The sequence below is a fragment of the Typopeltis vanoorti genome, chromosome 23 (assembly GCF_054136105.1).
Source record: "Typopeltis vanoorti isolate ZY-2024b chromosome 23, IOZ_Tvanoo_1.0, whole genome shotgun sequence".
Lineage (NCBI taxonomy): Eukaryota > Metazoa > Arthropoda > Arachnida > Uropygi > Thelyphonidae > Typopeltis > Typopeltis vanoorti.
In genome coordinates, this window is record NC_143571.1 from 51,480,611 (window position 1) to 51,504,826 (window position 24,216).

Here is a 24,216-nt window from a genome sequence, read left to right on the forward strand (position 1 = left end):
CTCCACCATCTATTCCATCACCTGGTCTATAGCAGCACCCAACTCTATATTTTATTCTGCCAGTCTCAATCTCACACCAAATAGACTCAAATGAGCTCCTTTCACTATCCTGGAATACAAGTTCAATTCTCCTTGGCTGCAGTTCATCAGCTATCATCAATAACACCCCCTCCCCCTATTTTATTCTCTGTGTCCCTCCTAAACACACTATAACCTACAATTCTATCCCACTAACTATATCATCTTCCGTCAGCCATGTTTCACTAATGCCAATAACACGTGGCCAGGAAGAGCCAATCAAGGTCAAAAATTCTTCCTTCTTGTTCCTAATACTCCTGGCATTAGTATACATGAAATGCAGTGATCCCTTTGATCCACCCCTATCTTGGTGCGTTATTCTAAATGTCCCATTCCCATTTTTTGTCCTTAGTGCTGGCTCGGGTACATTATATACATTTATACACTCAACTGTCTCACTGATGTTTGCATATCCACCACCCCCCTCCTTGGTAGTTCTAGTTTCACTGGTTCTGCACATCCATTTTCACTTCATTCAGCAACACTTTTTCCAGTCTCCGCACACCAAGTCCATTCAAATGCAGGCCATCCATCTTGTATAAGTCCTTTCGCCCATCAAACTCATTCCACACGTCCACGAATTCCATACCACACCGTCTGCATAACCTGCGCATAATGTCATTTGCGATTGTGGCCCCTCCTTCTAAACTCCTCTCTGTCATACCGCAGCAACAGACTCACCATTTTAACTCTGTTATTCTTTTCTTTCACTACCTTTAACAATACTTTCAAGTTCTCTCTCATAAAAAATTTATCACCTATCAATTCATTCGTACTCGTAATAATCCAGATATAATCTTTGTAAATCTTCTTTGCACCCTTTCCACATCTCTATCCCCTTGGAACCTGGGAGACCAAATCTGAGCACAGCAATCCAAGTGTGGTGTTATCAAAGCCTTATAAAGAGGCAAAATTACTTCCTTATCCTTACATGTCAAGGTTCGCTTCAGCATAGAAATTATCCTCTGAGTTGTATTTGCAACTTTTGCTGTGACCTTTGAACTTTAAAAACTTATCCACCAAGATCCCTTGCCTATTCAGTTTCTTGTAGCATAACCTGCCTAATATAATATGCCACTGGATCTCTAATCACACCAAAGTACATAACTTTACGCTTACTAACATTAAACTGACAGCCATTTTCGTTTGCTCAGATTTCCAGTCTATTCAAATCATTTTGTAATTGCTGAATATCGGTAGCATCCCTGATTGCCCTGCCTATCTTTGCATCATCATCGGCAAACAATTGCAAATCTGATGATAGACCCTGCTTGTAGTCATTAATGTATAGATTGAACAATAATGTCCCAAGGACTGAACCCTGAGGCACACCACGTTAGTTTAAATCTGGCAGATTCACACCCACTGTATACCACTTTTTGATATCTGTCTGTTAACCCCTGATCCAAGTCAATAGATTATGTTCCAATCCCATATTCTCCAGTTTATGCAACAGCCCATCATGCACTATCCTATTAAATATCTTAGAAAAATCCAACATTATCATAGTATATCCATTTCTTTTATCCAACTCGGCCATAACATTGTTATAAAATATGAGCAAATTGCTAAAACATGACCTTCCTTTAGTAAACCCATGCTGTTCCCTGCAGAGTATAGAATTATTGTCTACCCATTTCTGTATGCGAGTTTTTACTAACTTCTCTAAATTCTTCACTATCACACCAGAAATACTAATAGATTAGTAGTTAGACACATCAGTTTTTGCACCCTTGTGCAATGGAACTATATTACATTCCTTCCATTCCTGTGGTATCAATCCTGAGCTGAGACTCAAGTTATAGAAATGTGCGAAAGGCCTAGCCAATTCAGCTGAACATTCCTTTAACAAACGGGCAGATATTCCATCTGTCCCTATCGACAAATTCTTATTCAGGTTATGCAAAAGCTCTTCAACCTCGTTTTCATGAACCTCTAACTCTTCATCCAACATAGCAATAGCACTGTGCACCATACTACATACATCTGGTTGATATATCTTAGCAAAGTGAGCGCTCATTAACTGAACAATCTCTTTAACTTCCAAAACTCAAGTACCATCTGCATTCAATAAAGTTATTTTTCCACATTCATTCTTTCACTTGCAGCATAATGATAAAATTCTTTTGGATTGCCTTTAGCTTGCAAGGCCAATTTATTTTCATACTCTGTTTTAGCTTTTCTCACAATACTCTTAACTTTTCTGGCACGAGCTTTATATATTTCATAACTCCTCTCACTCTTATTCTCACGACACTCTTTCCGCATCATCATGTGGAATTTCTAGCTTAATAAGGCTGCGCATCCATTTCATACCCAACCTATTTACTCTTCAAACACTAGGGATACATTCAAATACAGCCTCATTCAAGCACTTTTTCAAAGATTCCGATGCACTGTTGACATTTTTTCCATTCAGTAACTGATACCATGGGACCAAAGATAGTATTCTTCTAAGTCGATCATAATTTCCAGCTTTGTAGTTCAGCATGTAGCCTGTTTTAATCTGAGCTTCAATAATAAGTAGATACTTCCCAAAAAAGAACAGTATGATCACTGTCACTAATTGGTGGTAAAATAGCTATATTCTTGAGAGAGATCCCTTCCTTCTGACACTATGAGCAAATCCAACACTCTTTGACCTTTAGTTCCTTCTTTCACATGCTGCTTGAGAAAGTTATCCCACAACAATTCAATAAATTCCTGTTCTTTCTGATCATGAGATTTCTCTTCTACCCAATCAATGTTTGGAAAATTAAAGTCACCTATAATGATCAATCACTTGGTACCCATAAGGCTAAATTGGCAATGCATTTCTTCGTCCCCTACAACTGAGCTGCCAGGTCTGTAGCAACACCCCACCATGTATTTCATTCTGTTAACCTCCACTTCACATCTAATAGACTCATCGCTACATAGGACAATGTAGCGATGAGTATTAGCTACATGGGACATTGTTACCATCATTGTTTTCTTGTATTTATCTATCTATCCTAACTGGACTTAAGTTATTTGATATCATTAGTAGCACTCCTCCTCTCCTATCTCTTCTGTCATTCCTAAAAATAGTATATCCATTATACTCGATCCCACTTACCATAATGATTCTGAGAGCCAGGCTTCACTAATGCCAACAATCTTAGGCCACATCATATTCAATAAAGCAACAAACTCAACCCCTTTGTTTCTAATGCTCTTGGCATTTGTGTATAGACATAATAAATTATAACATAGCCTATTCTTATAATTAGATATACAATGTATTTGGTCTTGTTCTAGAATTTTCTCTTTTCCCTCCCTAGACATACTTAAAGGGTCTGAACCCAAAGCATATTTTTCCACTCCTAGGCCACATACATAACCATGTTCAAAGGCATTTATATCTTTATCACGTTTGTATACCATAGCTGAACTTTCACACACATTTTTCCCATTCCTCCCTTGATGAGCTTGTTTCCCTGACTCTCTGCATTAAGTCTCATACCAAGAAGTGGTATGAGACTTAATGATGCCAAATGAATTCAAGTGCAGGCCATCATTCTTATACAAATCTTTTCTGCCATCAAACACACCCCACATGTCTAAAAATTCATATCCATATCTTCTACATAGCCTGCATGTGAAATCATTTGCTAGCATCGCCCTCCGTAACTCAGTACTATCATATCTAGGTAGTAATCCTACAATTTTTACTATCTCACATTTCTTTCTGTGAGAGAAAGCTTCTTCCAACAGACCTTCCATATCTTCTCTCATACTATGTTTTTCACCACTTAAATTATTAGTACCTACCAGCACTACCATTTCTTTTACATTTCTTTTTTTGGTTTTCAATTACATTTGTCATATTTTTAATTTTCATTCCTGGGAAATTAGAAGCGGTGATTCCCTCGGCAAGCGCAAATTTTAAAATTGAGTCACCATACTCTTTTTTCTTAGATATTAAATGACTTACCTTGTTATTAATATTTTGATTACCAAGTTCAGTATTTTCCTGCCTGTTCTTGTTCTCATCCTTTTTCTTATCCTGTCAAAGTTTAAACTAATGTTTTTCCACATTTTCCAATTCCTTGGTGGATTTCCTAATAATTTCTTTTAACCGAGCTATTTCTGATGTCAGCATATCCTCAGATAAATTACCATCATCACTGTACTGGTGTTTTTGTTTGGGACAAATGCTCTCCTCAGTAGCAACTTTAACTTTAGTCACTGCCTTGTTGCAACGAGTTTTTGGCACCATTTTTAAGAATAGTAAAAACTAAAATTAAGGGGATAAAAATCCCTTGTTGTTTTACAGTCAGCAAGCGAAACTCTAAGATTGAGAACTAATTCGTAATGTGTAGTGTTCGTGCAAGATAAGATAAGTATTATTTTCAGTTATCATCGTTAAAAATTACCTAATATTGTGTAGTTTTGTTTGCCTTGCGTATTTTAGTGCGTCTGTTTGTGTGTTATAACGTATAATTTAATAAAACACGTTGCAAATAAGTATGGCATCTGTGCGAAGGAAAATGGCGGCCAGTAATGATGGTTCGCCATCTTTATCAAAGAACGGTAGTATAAAAGAAATGTGTCAGTGTACTAGCTGTGAAATGTATGCTTTGCGGAGTGCGGTCGGAGTGTGGTTAGATGATAATAAAGGACTGAATGTGTGTAGAAAAAAAATGTAGGGAGAATGAGGAATTGAAGTGTATTTCGGATCGTGAGTGTGATATTTTTGTCAAACTTCAGAATGAAGAAAATAGGGATATGGCAAGAAACGGCAAGGTTGTACATGAAAATTGTGAGAGTGTGAATGTAGAAAGTGTGAATGATAGTATTAATGGTTTCTCAGAGAATAAAAAAAATGAGATAGATGCATTGAGTGAGATCGCGTTGTTGAATGGTGAGATAGAAAGGGCAAAACAGCAGCTAGAGTGCATGAACAAAAGTAGACAGAATGAACCAACCAATGATAAAAGGTATGACAGGAAAAATAGACGTATGAATGTGAACATGAACAAGAAGAAGGATAGAGTGCTGTATGGAGACTCGTTAGTACGAGGTGTGTTAGTAGAGGATATGACAAAATCGTACCAACCCGGTGCGACCATAAAGGACGTAACTGAGTCTATTAGAGAGCAAAAGGAAAGGGTGAAAGAAATGATTGTTGTGGCAGGTACAAATGATTTGAAAGGAGATAAAATGGAAATGATAGAAGACCTGAATGAATTGTTTGAGGTAGCAAAAGAAAAGAGTGAGAGAGTTAGAATGATTGGTCTTTTGCCACGGTATGACAGTGAAATGTTTAAAAGGAGGGCCATAATTGCGAATGACTTTATGCGTGGGTTATGTATGACGAGTGGTGTGGAATTTGTGGATGTGTGGAGTGAGTTTGATGGGCGAAAGGAACTATATAAGATGGATGGCTTGCATTTGAATGGTTACGGTGTAAGAAGACTTGAGAAAGTGTTGCTGAATGTAGTGGATGTGCAAATTCAGGAAAACTAGATTTGTTAAGTGGGGGGAGTAGATATACAGTCCTTTTGGAAGCAGTTGAATGTAAGAATGAAGATAATATGCCAGAGCAAATAAGGACAACAAATCAGAGTGGGATAGTTAATATAAGGCATCAAGGTAGGGTTGGGGCTAATGGGGGTCTTAAATTCATGTACACTAATACTAGGAGTATTAGGAACAAGAAGGAAGAGTTTTGGGCCATGGTTGGCACTTCCAGACCACAGGTTATTGGTATTAGTGAAACATGGCTGACTGTAGATGATATAACTAGTGGGATTGAATGTGATGGGTATAGTGTGTTCAGGAATGACAGAGAGAATAAAATGGGGGGAGGAGTATTGTTGATGTTAGCTGATGAGCTACAGCCAAGGAGAATAGAAGTTGAATTGCAGGATAGAGAAAAGAGCACATTTGAGGCCATTTGGTGTGAGATTGTGGCTAGCAGAAATAAATATACAATTGGGTGCTGCTATAGACCAGGTGATGGAGAAGATGGTGGTGACAGTATGCACAAGCAAATAGAAGAAATAAGTGGAAGGAGGGTGATTATTATGGGAGATTTCAACTATGGTCGCATTGATTGGAGTGAGGAGAGGACACACGGAAGGAAGGAACTGGATTTTATGCGGTTATTAAGGGATAACTATCTGCGACAGCATGTAATGGAAAATACTAGGGGTCAGAAAGTGCTTGACCTAGTAATTACATCTGAGGATTTGGCTGTAACAAATATGACCACATTGCCACCAATCGGTGAGAGTGATCATAGGGTCTTAACTTGGGAGGTGGCTAAAGGTGTAGAATTTTCAATTAAGACAGGGTACATGTGGAATTATCGGGCTGGAAAGTATGACAAGCTTAGGAGTTTGATTGGTTCAGTGCCATGGCATGTGCAACTGCAAGGACTAGAAGTTGATAGTGCATGGGAGGTAGTTAAGAAGTGCTTGCATGAAGCAATGGCTGACTGTATACCTAGAGTCCGAATAATAAATCAAGTAGGGGTTAAATGGACGAATAACACCATTAAGCTTGAGCTGCAAAAAAAGAAACAACTATGGAGGGAATTTAAGGAGAAAGGTGACTGGCAGGCACATGAACGGTATAAAGCGCAGGCCAGAAAGGTGACGAGTGTGGTAAGAAAAGCAAAAAAGGATTACGAACGAACATTGGCCATGCAGGCTAAAGAGAATCCTAAACAGTTTTTTTAGATATGTAGCAAGTAAAAGGAAAAATGTACATGGCAGAATGATTTTAAAGAATGCCGATGGTAGGGAGGTAACTGAATCAGTTGAGATAGTTGAGTTACTGAGTGAGCACTTTGCAAGAATATATCATCCAGGTGGTGACATTGCAGAAACGAATAAACCAGTAGATTATACGGGAATTGTGGTGAATGAAGTGGAGGTGAGTAGTCTATTGCATAACCTCAATGTCAATACATCTGTGGGATTGGATGGTATACCAGCTCGTGTTGTACGGGAAGCAGCTAAAGAATTGTCAGTACCCTTGACCATTTTGTTTAATTTGAGTCTTGGGTCTGGGTTAGTCCCGAGCGGGTGGAAAGAGGGGAAAATAGTTCCACTGCATAAAGGTGGTTCCAAGACTGCTGTTGTAAATTACCGACCGATTAGCATATCAGGAATCATTGTCAAGGTCTTAGAGAAATTAGTCAAGAAAAGAATACAGGATTGGATAGATGAAAATGGGATATTGTATGGGGGACAACATGGTTTTGTGAAGGGTAGATCATGTCTCAGTAACTTGCTCACGTTTTATAACAGTGACAGCTGAACTGGATAGGGGTAATGGGTTTACAGTGATACTACTGGACCTTGCCAAGGTCTTTGATAGGATACCACATGGAACCCTAATCAGTAAACTGGAGCAGATGGGGATAGATCTAGGGTTGGTGAGATGGATAGGAGGGTGGTTGAAGGAGAGATATCAGAGAGTGGTTTATTCAGGAGTGGAGTCTAAAAGACATCTTGTGACTAGTGGAGTGCTGCAGGGCTCTGTTCTTGGACCACTGCTTTTCAATTTGTTCATCAATGATATTGGAAAGGATTTGAGAGGAAGTGTTCACTTGTTTGCTGATGAAGCAAAGTTGGGTAGAGCAATTGTGAGTGCACAGGATGTCAAAATTTTACAGGATGATTTGGATAGTTTGGAGGACTGGGCTAGGAAAAATGGATGTCAATTTAATGTGGCAAGTGTAAGGTTATGCACTTTGGGGTGAAAAGACTAGCAGCAGTATATCGCATTGGTGGAACCATACTCCAGGAGATTGATGAGGCCAGGGATTTGGGAGTGTTGGTGGATAGGGAGTTGAAGTTTAGGGGGCACATTGCAAAAGTAATTAAAACAGCTCACCAAATCACTTGGCTTCTGAAAAATACTTTAACATGCAGAGACGAACAAGTTGTTGTTCCTCTGTATCGAGCCTTGATAAGACCCCATCTGGACTTCTGTGCCCAGTTATGGGCACCAGGGTTTCTTTGTGATGGGGAGGAAGTGGAGAGGGTCCAGAGACGAGTGACCAAGATGATAGCAGGTCTGTGGAATGAACCTTATGAGAATAGGTTGAAGATTTGTGGGTTGCAGAAATTGGGCGATAGGCGAAGGAGGGGTGATATGATTGAGACATTCAAATTACTAAAGGGTTTTTATAAGATTGATCCAGAAGATATTTTTGAAAATATGATTGGTGGTGGGAGGACTAGGGGTCATGCATGGAAGCTGGACAAGAGTGTGGTTGACAAGGGTGTTAGAGCTAGGTTTTTTACTTGGAGAGTGGTGAATGAGTGAAATGGGCTTCCAGAGTCTGTTGTGGGTGCTACGACCGTGAATGAGTTCAAGGCAAGGTATGATAGATACTGTGTGAATGTTGGATAGTTGTTCTTGACATGATGTTGGGGCCTCCCTCGATGAGTGTCGACTCCTTGGAGTTTCCCAGAACAATAATAATAACTACGATGTATGAGTTTCATGCCGAAGAACTATCGGTGAATCCAAGCATAAGTGACCACTTGGTAGTAACAACACCAAGGCAACTCGAAGCAAAAGGTGGAGCAAGATCCCTCACTATCCTTGATATTTTCTCATAATGTAAAAACACAGCTCCTAGGAGATGTAATACTGTCATTACATTATGAGGAGAGGTCACTACCCAGACCGGTTTCAACTTTTTTGAGGTCTCATCAGTGAGTAGGTAGAACTTTCAAAAAAGGTTAAAACTGGTCTGGGTAGTGACCTCTCCTCATAATGTAATGACAGTATTACATCTCCTAGGAGCTGTGTTTTTTACATTATGAGAAAATATCAAGGATAGTGAGGGATCTTGCTCCACCTTTGCTTCGAGTTGCCTTGGTGTTGTTACTACCAAGTGGTCACTTACGCTTGGATTCGCCGATAGTTCTTTGGCATGAAACTCATAGATCGTAGTTCTCGATCTTAGAGTTTCGCTTACTGGCTGTAAAACAACAAGGGATTTTTATCCCCTTAATTTTAATTAAGGTCACCAGAAAAATAGCCATTTGGCTTTTCATAATAGTAAAAACTAATAAATTTTCTGAAATTATGTTATAAAACACTTAGTACAATAACTACACTAATAAAACTACAATAATATACTAAAAGACACAATTAAATATAAGAAAACACTTAATAAATCAACAAAAATTACAAATCTTTCCGTAAGAAGAGCAAAACCGGGCTGCAGAGCACAGGGATCTACCAGGAGGCCGTTGGGCCAGTATTCTCTTCACATGTCAGGTGTTGATGGCAGGACAGCTGAAGAGAGTTTGCCCATGGACCAGAAAGGCTTTCTAGATTTTAGGTGAAGACCAGGTGGATTTATGAGAGTCTGGTGCAGGGACAGGAGTGGGTTGCTCATTGCTTTATTAAATTCTTTAATCAAGGCTTGTCATCTCCATCGGTGCTGTCATCCAAAGCAATTGAAAATGCTTCCAATTTAGCAATCTTCTCTTTTGTGGAGCAATGTTAGATAGGACAGGCAGCCAGGAGAGGGGTGCTTCTCACTGTCCCACTAATTGTGCACATGGTAGAGTTTAGCTGGGTGTCTATAATGTTAGTGTGCGCACTTCTTTCCCAGACAGGGGCACAATATTCTGCTGCAGAGAATGTGAGGGCTAGTGCAGACAACTTAGGACTTCTGCACCACCCCAGGTTGTTCCAGCAAGCCTTGAAATGATATTTCACATTTTAATTTTGTTGGACAGGTTGGTGATGCATCTTTTATAGGTTAGGCTTCTGGCTTCTGTCCAGGCTCACTCCAAGGTATTTCGGGTAAGGCTCATGTTCTACCATTTTTCCACAAAAAAGAAAGAAAAGTTGAGGTGTCGATTCGCCTCTACATTGTTCAGGTGAAATACTGTGGACACAGTTTTTGTTGGATTTGGCTTCAAGTATCACTGCTTGAAGTACTTTTCCAAGATGTTCAGATCTGTGTTCAAGATTGATTTCAGGTTGGCAAAGAAGGTAGATTGATATAGGATCACTAAGTCATCAGCATACATATATTTGCTTGAGCTGGTATGTGGTAAGTCATACACGTAGATGTTAAAAAGTAAAGGGGATAACACAGAGCCCTGTGGGAGACCATTGTGAAGGAATCTGCACCTGCTCTTTTTTCTGCCAATATGGACCCGAATCTTTCTGTTAGAGAGAATGGATTCAAAAAGCTGGAAAGTTTTTTTGCACCTTATATTTCCTAGCTTTAGGAGGAGGCCCCCTGATCCAGACTGTGTCATAAGATGATGTTAGGTCAATGAAAGTGGCTCCAGATTTAAGTTTCTTCTGGAAGCCTGCTTCAATCTGTGTTGTAAGGGCCAGGACCTGGTCACAGCAACTTCTTCCCAGCCTGAAGCCAACTTGTTCAATTGGGAGTGCTCTTTCGATGAGTGGTGAAATTCTTTTAAGGAGAATTCTTTCAAAGAGCTTAAAGGTGGAGCAAGCAAGGAGATAGGCCATATATTTTTCACATCATCATTTGGATCTTTCCTGGTTTGGCATGGTAATTATTTTGACTTCTTGCCACAGATTTGGTAGTTTTCCAGTCATTATAATTTCTGAGAAAATGGCAGCCAGCCATGTTTGGCCTTGTTGACCAAGGTTTTAGAAATTCAGGGAGGATACCATCCACTACTGCAGCCTTGCCATTCTTGGTGAGTTTTAACTCTTCCTGAGATACTGGGTGTAAAAGTTCAGAAACCTCAGGGCCCTTCTTCAGGATTTGTCTGATGGAAGACCGCAGAGTAATTTTCCTGATAGAGCTAGAACGTATCTTGGAGGTTTCAATAAATGATTAGCCATTTGATCAAGAGTTATTTCTGTTGTTGGTTCTGCCCCACCTAATTTTCTCAGAAGTGATCAGCTTTTCCAGCTAGATGTGGTGAAGTTGAGTTCATGAATGGTTGAGATCCATCTTTCCTTTGTTTTTATCCAGCATTGCTATGAGCTCCTTAGCAACAGTTGGGTCTTCAGTCTCTTTATATTTGGCTAAAAGTTCCTCAGTTTCTCTACTCCAGCATGGAATATTGTTTTCTGCAGCCAAACTGAAACCAAAGCCTCTATGAATAGAGGCTTTGGCTGCAGATTTGATTAGTTTAACAAATCTTGGATAGCAATTAGGGGTGGGTGGAATTTCTCTAATGGTTTGCTCGATTTGTTTCAGAAATGCATTGCAGTTGAACCTGTGAAGGTTCCAGCTAGCAATTGATGTTCCGCTGATGACTGGGATTGATGTGCCTGTCTCTATTAGTGTAGGACAATGCTGACTATTAGGGAATCTGTTGAGGATGGTTCTGGTTTTTTGGCAGAGGGTGATCTTCAGAGTCTTTAGAGACTATGCACAGATCTGGGGTGTAGGTTCTGTTCCATCTGGTTGAGTGGAGAGTGCCTTCCTGCTTGGCATCTTAAATCAAATACAGGTTATATGTATCCATCCAGTTAACTAGATTATTACTGTCCTGGTTGTTAGAGGAATAGCCCCCACATGGTGTGATGAGAGTTGAAGTCACCAAAATAAATAGCAGAGTGAACTGGTGGCCAGTCCATCTGATCACACCAGGATTGTGATGGTGGTTTGTAGACATTATAAATGGTTTTGAACTTTAATACCTATGGAGTATTCTGCATCAGGTACACATTGGGTTATGTGCTTGAGGCCAGGCGATGTAGGTTGCCAGGCCATGCTTGGGATGGCAGTTATTAGACACGAGAATTAGGCCTGAGATCTTTAGTCTATTGAGGGCTGTGTCAGGCACATGGGTTTCCTGGAAAGCCAGGACATGAATTGCTTTGTCTTTGGCTATTTTGTTGATGACTTTAAAATTAGCCAGTCCTATGTTTAGGGAACATATCTCGAGAGAGTGTTGTTTAGGGGACTGTGACTTATTTTTCGAAGCTTGCCCTCCACCCAAACAAGCAACGTGATCCTTGTTATTCTGGGTGACAATCGAGCTGGCATGGAGCTTTTTAAGTTTTGTATTCATCATAATGGCTGCAAGTGGTCCAGGAGGCTTGGTACCTTTGGACACTTTGTTTGAGACATTAACTTCATGTTACCTGTGATTCATCTCATCTCATCAAGGTAACATTTCACTGATTGGCTTTGGGATTTAACTACCCCAGAAGCCATAATCTATTAAAATGAACACTAATCTAGTGTTCATTTTAATTATGTGATCTCATCAAGGCTATGTTTAATGTAATGAAAAATATCTTGTTCCTGATTGTCAGTGTCCTTGAAGAAAAATTCAAGAATCCTGATCTAAAGACCAAAAAAAAAAATTTGTTTTCACCTTCAGATCTCCAATAAATAAGGTAATAGAACTAAACACGTCATCTGAAGACTGTCACAAACATCCACGACATAGTGATATTCAACCCTACAACTTGTTGGTTGCAAAGCAGAAATCCCATAGCGTATTCACATGAAAGTTCTGTAATATCTTATGCACTTCCACTTCAAACTATTTTCATATAAGCTGTTGCCCAATATCGCAACATCACTGATATTTCCTTGCAATGATTTAAGTGGACATAATGTACGAATGAAGTATAGAGGTTACCAAGGAAAGTGAAAGATAACAGTATAGTGAGAAAGGCTGTTAGTGTGCTGCTGAGGTATGATGACGATTTGAGACGGAGAGCCAGAATCATGAGTGGTATGCTAGCAGAGCTGTGCGAGAAGGAAGTGCAGCTTGTGGATATATGGCTATTTGAGGGAAGAATTGAATTATACAGACGTGAAGGATTGCATTTGAATGGCTATGAAGTGAGTGCACTGGGAAAAAAGTGTTTGCTAGATGTTGAGCGTGTGATGCAAGCAAGAGATCAGAAGTAAGAGATGAAGTGAAAGATCAGGAAAGTGGTACTGAAGAGACAGAAGTGCTTTGCTTCTGTCTCTTTTGGCTGCTGGATCAACATGGTAGTTAAATTCCAAAGATGAACAACCAAGTTATTGAGAATAAATAGTGTGAGAGATAAAGAGCAACTAGGAAACCCAGGTGGACAGGGCATAGGGAGAGTGAATGTACATATGAGGACTGATCAGCATAGAAATGGAACAGGTCAGAATGTGGGTAGAGAAGTTGACACCAAGTGGATATATGTGTGACAAGCAGTGATAAAAAGTAATTGTGAAGGGCGGGTGTGGTGGGGAAATCATAACCAACAAGTGGGTTCTGTAAGACTGGTTATAGAAAACAAAGTGAACTGCTGTGCTTATTTACAAATGTCAGAAGTATCAGAAATAAGGAAGATGAAATGGTTTCACTGATTGAATTAATTTGTCCCAAAATTGTTGGAATAAGTAAACATGGCTGAATCAAGATATCCTAAATAGAAGAGAAATGGAAGAGTGCAGGTTTTTTTTTTTTTTTTTTAAACAAGAATAGAAAGGACAAGAAGGGATGGATCATAGCAGGGGAATTGTGTCCATGCAAGAGGAAAATAGTGGAAATGGTTATGAGACTGTGTGGTGGAGGTTGATATGAAGATATTTAATTGGATGTTGCTATAGCCAAGGAATGTAGAAAGTGATGATGAAATTATAAACAACTTGGATTAGTGAAGAAAAGGAAGAGCAATTATTATGAGAAATTTTACTTATGGTGGTTTGGATTGGAATGAAGAGATAGCATCTGGGAATAAGGAAAATTAATTTCTTGAGAGACAACTATCTCAGGCAGCATGCGAAGATCAAGAGTTTTAGATCTCATCATTTCATCAGAGGATGGAATTGTGAGTGGGATTTTGCACTTTCCTCCAGTTGGTGAGAGTGATCATGAAGCGATCACCTGGTACATGCAGACACTTCTGTGAGGAAAGAATATATGTGAAAGTACAAGGCTGGTGATTATGACAAGCTAAGGAGCATGAAGCTATAGCATCGAATGAGGAGTTGAACAGTAAGAAAATAAGTGCTGTATTGGGAACTGACAAATACATAACAGCAACAATGTGTGAATGTATTGCAAAGGTCAAAAGGTTGAATAAGGTAAGTGTAAAATGATGAATGAGGGGCTTAAGCATGAAATCTGGAGGAGGGCACTTTGCAGGCAGTACAAGATGAATAATGGTAATCAGTCACATAAAGAGTAAAAAAGAAGCCAGTGACTCAGCAAGAACAACAAAAATGCAATGAGCAGAAATTAGCAAATCAGGCAAAGAAAAACCCTATAGTTTTTTTTTTTTTTTTTTTAGATTTGTGATAAATAGAAAGAAGGATGAATATGGTAAGATGTCAAATGGATAAAAATCGTAGAATAGTAACTGCTGCAGAAGACATTTTATCTTCTACAGCAGTCAAAATACAATGTCTTCAGGGACAAATTTAAGGGTATTTCAGGGTGAAATCATGAGAAACTGAAGTGTATAGGACATAGAAGATGGCTTAATTGCGAGTGAGCAGGAAGTATTTGAGGAAATAAACTCGAGTTGAATGCATTGCCACAGTTTGTTGTGAATATAGACACATTGAATCAGTTTAAGGCACAGTTGGATGAGCTGTGTGTGTGCATGCGAGAGAGAGATAGAAACATGATAAGTCTGACTCCACGGAGGTCAGATAATAATAATAATAGCAAAGCATTCACTCAATGAGCCTTCCCGGGTTCGATTCCCTGTTTATGATGTGAGGAACCTTTATCTGGTCTCTTGACTAAAGAGAAGTTAGCCAGTCTCATACAGAGATAGAGCACAATTTTTTTTCAACCAGAAACTGAGGAAGTACAAAGTTTTTTTTATCCCTCAGAACAGGCAAACCAGACCTGTGAACACATGGATTTACACCAATATGAATAAATAAAATTCACTTCATAATTTCTGTAGTACACCAAACTGGTTTCCACAAATTAAGGAACAAATTAAAATCACAATAACTGAAAACCATACGATGAATTTGTAAGCAATTAAGTGAAAAGAAGCACGATATAAGATGTGAAAGAAACATCCACAAAAGCTGTAAATGCATAGTTTTTTTAATAAAAAATGGGCACATGAAGACAATGGTCAACATGAGGTTGTCAAAGTGCTTCAAAGAATGCAGTTACTCCTCACAGTGATACAGTACTCACAATTATGTTTTTCTATTTATAAAGGTGTCCAGGAGCTCAGTTGACAATAACCATTGCTCCTGCAAAGTTCTAAGTTTAAGGTTTTGGAAGGAGCAGTTGAGAGCAGCAACACTCCTACCTAGAGCATGCCAAGGTCAGGAGACTTGATGAGGACAAGGATTTTTTTTCTGCTTGCAGGAAGAATGTCTCTCCTATTGCATCTGCATATGAACGAATGTGGACCAGGACCTTGTCTCTATAAGTTGTGGCATTTATGGTTCTGTAAGGAAACATGCATCCACCCAACGAGATGCCTTCCAAAACCATCACACTACCTCTACCACAACTGTCCCTTCCATGAATATTAGAGGGATGATAATATGTCCTTCGTTCTCTCCAGATCAGAGCATGTTTGGTATTACTTTGTAAAGCAATCTGGACTTATCTTAAACACCAACTCCCACTGGTTTAGTGTCCAGTTGATGTGGATCCTGGCCCATGTAAAACGGTCTCTCATGTGGCATCGAGATACAAGAACACAGACAACCAGTTGCCCAGCATACAAACCACATTCGTGAAGCATTCTGCACACAGGGTAGAATGCAGATACCAGAATCTGTTCCATTCTGAACCATGGAATGACTCATACAACCAGTGGGCTACCCCTGCCTGACTTTGGCCAGCTTCTAGGCTTATCATGGCTTGCTACCTGAATTCAATAATTAAATATCTTGCAGTCATATCCAAGAGTTTTGCTATCATGAAATGTCACTCAAGATATGAAATGGAAAAACCACTCCAAAATTTGTACTGTAGATGGGCTAAGGATTTTTGTTTTCTAATAAATTTTTGAATGCCCATTAGGATGCTAACATCTTATTGAGCAATTGTTTGAGTGTTTTTTTTTTCTAATGTAGTCCATAACCTCTGTTCTAGAGGTCAATCATTGAACTTTCTGAAGCTACTTGAGGCCTCCAATAAGTAGGCAGTGGTCTCACACTAAATCAAATCAAAATGAAATATTTTCTGACTAGTCAATAAGTAGAACACATAATTCTGATGTGTTCTCAATAAATATGAATCATCACTTTTTATTTCTATATAATTTTTGTAAATGTTCAATCATGTGACATTTAAAACTAATGTTTACTTAGAATTTTTTCTTAAATAAATGTGTACATACCTGTAACAGTGCAGATTGCTGTCATGAATAAAAGCAGTAATACAGCAAGATATAGGTTCCACTGTAGAGCTTGTTGAACAAAGATTCCACCAGAATACAAATTTACCTAATTGATGACAATAAATATAGAATCTTCCAGAAAGCCACATACTTGAGGCAATGAATGTAGAAACTTATTTTACTTAGGTGATATTTTTATAAGAAATCAAACTGTCATTTTCTATAGCATCTCTAAATTTAGAGAACTTGATTAGTTTTGCATCACAATCTGTATAATAATTTCATCAAAAGGTGATAATTCAATGTAAAAAAATGCAATTTTTTTTAAACAACATTCTACTTAAACCTATAGTATGTTGGTAAATATCACAGGTGGGATAAGAGATATTCAGAAACCCTGTTCTAGAGACAAACATGGAATACCCTGGCAAACCAATTCAGTTCTCCATTTTGGCAGGATAGTGGTCTCACATGAGGTGAAAAAAATTTATCTAAGCCTAAGGATAATGGCTTCCTATTGGTCTTCAAAATTTAGGGCTAAACTTCCTTGCCTACTCCCTTTAGGGAAATAAAAGAAAGGTGTTTATGGATATTGGACATGAAGACATATTCAACATCTAACAGTCTGTAGGTCAGAGCTGATAAGCTGTTTACTCTGCCTATCAGATATCAACTGGAAAAGGGATTGTCTACTTACCAGATGTCAGCTGCTAAGTGTTTGTTAGCTGATATTTGAAGCAAAAAGACAGTCTGTGTCATTTCAGGTCTATTTGGGCATTGTGTATGTATTTATTTCAAATTCTGATTAATTGTGGAGTTTTTAGGAAACAAATTTTCTGCTTACATTTTAATAGTGAATGAACCTGCTTGCAGTTTGAGGTATCACATCCAAAAAGAACATTAATTAGCTATCATGATAAATATGCTAAAATATATTACACAATTGTTAATAAAAATCAAAAGGACAGTCTCATTAAAAAAGAAGGACAATTTCTACATTACTAGTAAGGAAAACAAAGGTAGAATATGAGCAGAAATTGGCAAATCCAGAGGTCAGAAACTACCTTAGTCAGTTGCCTTTGGACCCATTCCTACATCTCTTCATCCTTCTCAAAATCAGGTGACCAAATCTGGGCACAATAGTCCATGTGCAGCCCTAATCAAAGCCTTATACAACCTGCGAGTGCAGCATGGAATGAGGAGTTAGCTGGAAAAGAGATCAATGCAGTGTGGGAGATTTTCAAAAACTATCTAATAGATGCAATGTCTAAGTGTATTCCAAGGGTGAGCAGATTAAATAAGGTAGGTGTGAGATGGAAGAATAAAGAGATTAAGCATGCAATACAGAGAATGAGGACATTGTGGAGGCAACATAAGAGGAGTGGAAATAACCAATTCCATGAGGTCTACAAAGACAAGGCAAAGAGGGCGACTTGGTTGGTGAGGGTAGCTAAAGACAGGTATGAACGGCAGTTAGCTAATGAAACCAAAAAGAATCCTAGGGAGTTCTTTCGATATGTATCCAGCAAAAGAATGATTATGGAAGAATGACACTGATAGGAGAAAATGGTATAAAGACAGTTGTTGCAGAATGTGTGGTGGAGATACTTAATGAGCAATTCATGGAGAGATTGAGAGCAGCAGGTGATGGGGAGAAGAGACGGACAGTAAGTGAGCAAGAGGTGTATGGGGAGATGACTAAACTAGATGTTAATAAGGCTGTGGGACTTGATAATATATCACCACATATTCTGAAAGAATGTGCCAGAGTTGACACCTGCCTTGACATATTTTTTTAATATGAGTCTTGCACTTGGTCAAGTCCCTAAAGAGTGGAAGGAGGGCAAAATTGTGCCACTTCATAAAGGAGGTGATTGAACTCAAGCATCAAACTATAGGCTGATCTGTGTGTCAGGTGTTGTGGTTAAGTTGTTGGAGAAGCTTGTGAGAACTAGGATCCAGAGTTGGGTTGACAACAATGGTATTATCTTTGACGGACAACATGGATTTGCTAAAGGGAGGTCATGTTTTAGTAATCTACTTATTTCAATAAAGTGACTGCTTCCTTGGACAGAGGAGAAGGATACACAGTAATATACTTAGATTTCGCAAAGGCTTTTGATAGAGTACCTCATGATAAATTGATAGTCAAACTAGAGCAGATGGGGTTGGATATTAGATTAGTGCATTGGATTGGAGACTAGCTATCTGATAGGTATCAACAAGTTGTGTATGGGGAGCGATATCCAGGAAATGGAAAGTCACTAGTGGAGTGCCTCAGGGGTCTGTTTTGGGGCCATTACTGTTTAACTTGTATATTAATGATATAGGTGAAGATTTGGATGGAGATATTCAGTTGTTTGCAGATGTTGCAAAGTTGGGACGAACCATGAAGAGTAGTGAAGATGTTGTGGCCTTACAAGAAGACTTGAATAAATTGAGTGATTGGGTATGGAAATGCGAGTTCAATGTTGCAAAATATAAGGTTTTAAAATTTGGAAAACAAAGATGGGATGCAGAATTTATGCTTGGTGAGGATAACTGTTAGAGGTGGAAGATATAAGAGATCTGCTTGTGATAGTGGACAAGGATCTGAAATTTCAGGGACACGTAGCCAAAAATTGTGAAGACAACACAAAGGCTTCTGGGAATGATGTGGAGGACACTGATGTGTGGAAGTAGGGGAATTCTTGTTCCGTTGTATAACACTTTGATTAGGCCACACATGGACTATTGTGCATAGATTTGGTCACCAGGTTTTCAGAAGGATGAAGAGATATTGGAAAGGGTCCAAAGGCGATTGACTAAGGTAGTTTCTGATCTCTGGAATGTTGAGTATCAGGAAGATTGAGAAGATGTAATTTGCAGAGTCTGGTGGACAGGAGAAAGGGGGGGGGGATATGATAGAGACCTAAAGTTTTTAATGGGTTGTTATAGGATCAATGCTGGAGAAGTTCTACAGAAAATAGTGGGAGATCGGGGGAGAGCCAGAGGTCATCCCAGTAAACTGTATAAAGTGGGTGTGAGTAGGGGAGTGAGGGGCAGTTTTTTTTGTGCAGAGTTGTGAATGATTGGAATGCCTTGCCTGAGAGTGTGGTGTCTGCAAGGAGTTTGAATGTGTTCAAGGCACGGTATGATGAGCTTTGTGTGTGATAAGGACCTCCCAGATGAGTCTTTCTCCATGAGGTTTTGGGGTAATGATAATAATAAAATCAGGCAAAGAAATCCTATTTTTTTGTTTGTTTATTTTTTAGATATATGGCAAGTAGAAGGAAGAATGTTCATGGTAAGATGAAGGGATGACAATGGCAGAATGGTAAGTGCTGTAGAAGACACTGTTGAGGTATTCAGGATCAATTTATAAGGATGTTTCATTTCATCCTGATCGGGGTGGAATCATGAGGAAATTAAGTGTAGATAACATACAAGGGGATGCCTTAATTGTGAGTGAGCAGGAGGTGTTTGAGCAAATAAATAACCTTGATGTCAATAAGGCAATAGGATTTGATGACATATCACTATGAATCTTAAGGGAATGTTTTCCCAGGAATTGGCAATAGCATTGGCATTCATGTTTAATACAAGTCTTATAACAGCACAGGTTCAAAGGGAGTGGAAGGAGGGTAACATTATTCCTCTGCATAAAGGTGGTGATAAGGCTGTAGCTTCAAATTACAGGCCGGTCTGTATATCTGGAGTCGTGGTGAAGGTCCTGGAGAGATTGTTGGGAAGCATGATACAGAAATGGATTGATAACAGCAGTATTCTATGGTTATCAGCATATACAGTGGTGTACTTAGATTTTGCAAAGGCTTTTGACAGACTGCCACATGACAAGATCTTAAATAAATTAAACAGATGGGATTGAATAACAGACTTCTAAGTTGAATCAGTGACTGGCTGTCGGATAGGTATCAGAAAGTTGTATATGGAGTGCAGTATCCTGAAGGAGAAAGGTCACTAGTGATGTGCTGCAGGGGTCAGTTTTGGGGGCTATTGTTTGTTCAATTTGTATATTAATGATATTTGGTTGGGTTTAACTAGTGATATCCAGCTGTTTGCAGATAGTGCAAAACTGGGGAGAGCAATGCACAGTCAGGCTGATGTTACTGCCTTACTAGAGGACTTGAATAGATTGCATTAATGGGCAGGTAAGTGGAACTATCAATTCAATGTTACAAAGTGTAAGATTTTGAGATTTGGTAAGCAACGAAGGAATGCAAAGTATATACTTGGTGGGGAAACTTAAAGAAAGTAGAGGAGATGAGAAATCTGGGAGTGATGGTGGACAAGGATCTGAAATTCAGGTGCCACATTGCACAAGTTAAGAAGAAAACCCAGCAATGATATGGAATTGTATCAGGCCTCATTATGGATTATTGTGTATACTATGCACAGATTTGGTTGCCAGTTTTTCAAAGTGACAAGGATATGTTAAAAAGGGTCCAGAGAAGATTCACAAAAGGTAGTCAGTGGTCTTTGGAAGGTGGAGTACGAGGACAGATTGAGAGAATATAAGTTGAAGAACCTCGTGAATAAGAGGAAGAGGGAGGATGATTGAAACATATAAGCTAGTCAGGGGTTGTTATCAGGTTGACATGGAAGGGATTTTTCATAGAATGGGAGAGGGGAGTAGAACAAGAGGCCATTGCTGGAAACTGGATAAGGAGGGTATGAACAGAAGAGTGGTTGGTGAGTGGAATGCACTGCCTGAGTGTGTTGTGGGTATAGACACATTGAATCAGTTTAAAGCACGGTTGAATGAGCACTGTGTGCAATAGTGTTACCTATCACAATGAGTTTCTGACTCCATGGAGGTCAAATGTTGAAGTATTATTTTTACGACTATTATAGCCTGTTTTTGTTTAGGAGTGTCCCTTATTTTAAATACATTGGCTTTTTTACTCAAGATATTTTTAAGGCATTATAAATATATTTTAAAGGAAAATATAGCACAATAATTCAGGAAGAAAATTTTGTACACACCTTGTTTAGATGCTAGGATATCTTCATTCTCCATACTTCTGCTGTTAGGCTGTTAAAAAAAAAGGGGGGGAAGCATGGGGGAGTGTTTGATCCAAGGTGGGAAGAATAATTTTGAAAACCCAGGTTTTTCTAAAATAATATTATTATACATAAGGGCGCTTCTTTGGGGAAGGGGAAAGGTTTTATGGGAAAACTGGGGTGGGGGAGAGCATTAACGGGGTGCGAGCTGTTCCGGTCATGCGACCATCATTGGAACATTTTTGGGATGGGTGTAGGGCTATGTCACGACTGCATGTTGTATCTTCCAAAAAAAGGGCATTTGTGGTTGCTTATTGGTCGGAGGCATGACCCGATATTGTTTCGGATATTCTAAGCATTGTTTCATTGTATTCTTTGTCTATTATTATGGCCTTGTCGATTTGCAGGATATGTTTCAGTTCAAGGGCGTGAACTGCTATTTCTGTCTTCCCTGTACTCTGTATTCTATTTTTCTTTTTGATGTTGCATTGTTTTTTTGTGTTTAAATGTTCCGGAATAGGCATGTTACAGTCACGGAAGTGTTCTTGTAGTCTAGTCCATAAAGATCTGATGGTAGAGCCTGTGAAGGTGATGGCAGTCTTTTTGGGAAGGAAATGTGTAGACTACGTTGTGGTGTTCAAATATTTCTTTGCGTGTGAGAGCGATTTAGTGGGTTTTAGGAGAGTTACTAATTTTTGGTTCGTGGTGAATACTAGCTTATAGTCCGCGAGTTTGAAAATGTATTTGTAGGCTTTGTATGCGTTTTGGATGTATGGCAGTTTCGTGACCACACGTGTTGGGAAGTCAGTTTTGGTTGTATTGTTGTTATGATGGGTTTTTGCCATTCTGTTTGCGTAATTTATTAGTTGTGGGGGATAGTTGCGTTTTTAAAAATCAGTGTTAAATTCTTTAATTCCATGTTAAGATAATTACAATTAGTTGAGAATTTGTAAGCATTTATAAATTATGATAGGATGACAGATTTTTTTTTAACAGAATATGGGTGGTATGAACTGAAATGGAGGTAGTTTCCAATATGTGTGGATTTGTGGTATATTTTCGTGGCTATTTTGTTGTTAGTTCTGATTAATGTCAGGTTTAAGAAATTGATGGATTTGTTCCATTCAGTTTCCATGGTGAATTTTAGTCTGTTGTTGTAATTGTTGAGGATTGTTTGTAAGGCGGTGATGTATGTGGGTTTACCAATGCATAGAATATCGTCCACATATCTACCATAAAAGGTGATGTGGGGGGGGGGGATAGAAGTGATTCTATGTGTGCCAGGAATAATTCCACTAGTTGTCCACCGATGTTTTGGCCCATGGGGAGACCGAAAATTTTAACATATATGTTGTTGTTGAACTTAAAGAAGTTGGCTGATATTGAGTTTGATCAGGTTAATGATGTCATTAGGTGTTAATTTTGTGCGTGTGTGGTCCTCTGAGTAGTGTGTGTATGATGTCTAATGTTCTGGGGACGTTAATTTATAACGAAGTTGCATCCAATGAGGTGAGGACATCATCTCGAGATGAAGTAATGAAGTTTATTTTCTGGAATAGGTCGTCCATATTTTTAATCATAGAGTTAGACATAAGTAATGGTTTGATGAGTTTGGCAATGAATTTTGATAAGGGTGCTGTGGTGGTGGTGTTCTTGTAGGAGACTATAGGCCTATCGGGTAGCCGTCTTTGTGGGTTTTGGTGTTCCCGAACATAAGGTGTACGTGTGGTGCAGGAGTTGTGTTTTCATTGTGGTTTTGTCCATCTTGTTTTGACTTTTTAAGGGAGCTGTTGATTTGTTTTATGAGGTAAGGGGGTGGAATCATTTTGGAATTTTTGGTAGGTGTGTTGGTCATTTAAGACCACCGTTATCTTGTTGTGGTAATCAGTTTTGTTGATGATGACTGCAGTATTCCCTTTGTCTGCTTTTGTGATCACTATATCCAGGTTCATTCTTAAAGATAAGAGGGCTTTTTGTAATTTGGGAATAATGTTGGTTTCACTATTATATTGCTATTTATAATGTTTATTTTCTGGAATATAGTATCTCTGTTTGGGTTATTTTCAAGTCTCACTTGGACCTCGATAACTATGTCTTTTCTAGGTACATATTTTAGGGATACAGCAAAGTTAAGTCCTTTGTGCAGGATGACGATTTCTTCATGCGAGAGAGTGTCATGTGATAGATTTATGATGGAGTTGTCTTGTGTGGGTCACGAGGCAGTGATGTCCAAAGGAATGGGAGCTGTACGTATTGTGTGCCTGTTAAGACATTCCATTTTTTTTTGCATATCGGGCTTCTATTAACTGTGTGTAGTTGTTGATGTGTGTTTGGGTACTTTCAGAGAAAACAGCCCATTCCTTTGGGTCAGTAAAGTTTTCAATCTACGTTTTGTATTGTGAATGTATAAATATGCTTCATTTTTCTTTTGGAATCTGTCATGTATGGCCTGTTTGATGAGTACACGTGATGCCAGTAACAAATTTTTTTTTATTACCGGGAATGGAGTAATTTCTACATACCACTGCGATTGATGTGATGTTGTGATGGAAGCAATTTTTAAGGAATGTTATGTGTATTTTTTGTGCAGAGTATGTTACGATGATTTTATTATTATTATCATTACCCCAAGACCTCATTGAGTCAAAGAATATCATCTGGGCGATCCTTTTATCACACACACATCTCATCATGCCCTGTCTTAAACACACTCAAACTCCTTGTAGGCACCACACTTTCAGGCAAGGCATTCCAATCATTCACAACTCTGCATGAAAAAAACCTGCCTCTCACTCCCCTATTCACACCCTCTTTATACAGTTTCCCGGGATGACTACTGGTTCTCCCCTGATTTCCCACTATTCTCTGTAGAAC

The 24,216-nt window shown here is 38.9% G+C and overlaps 1 protein-coding gene across 1 annotated transcript in view; it reads right to left on the minus strand.

Moving 5' to 3' along the window:
• The window catches only part of LOC150093847 (sodium/myo-inositol cotransporter-like), a 252,092-nt gene that overhangs the window by 181,298 nt on the left and 46,578 nt on the right, over nt 1-24,216 (minus strand). The window contains exon 6 of the mRNA XM_090412588.1: nt 16,339-16,444. Within this exon, the coding sequence (XP_090268714.1) occupies nt 16,339-16,444 (106 nt within the window). The remainder of the gene's footprint in view (nt 1-16,338; nt 16,445-24,216) is intronic.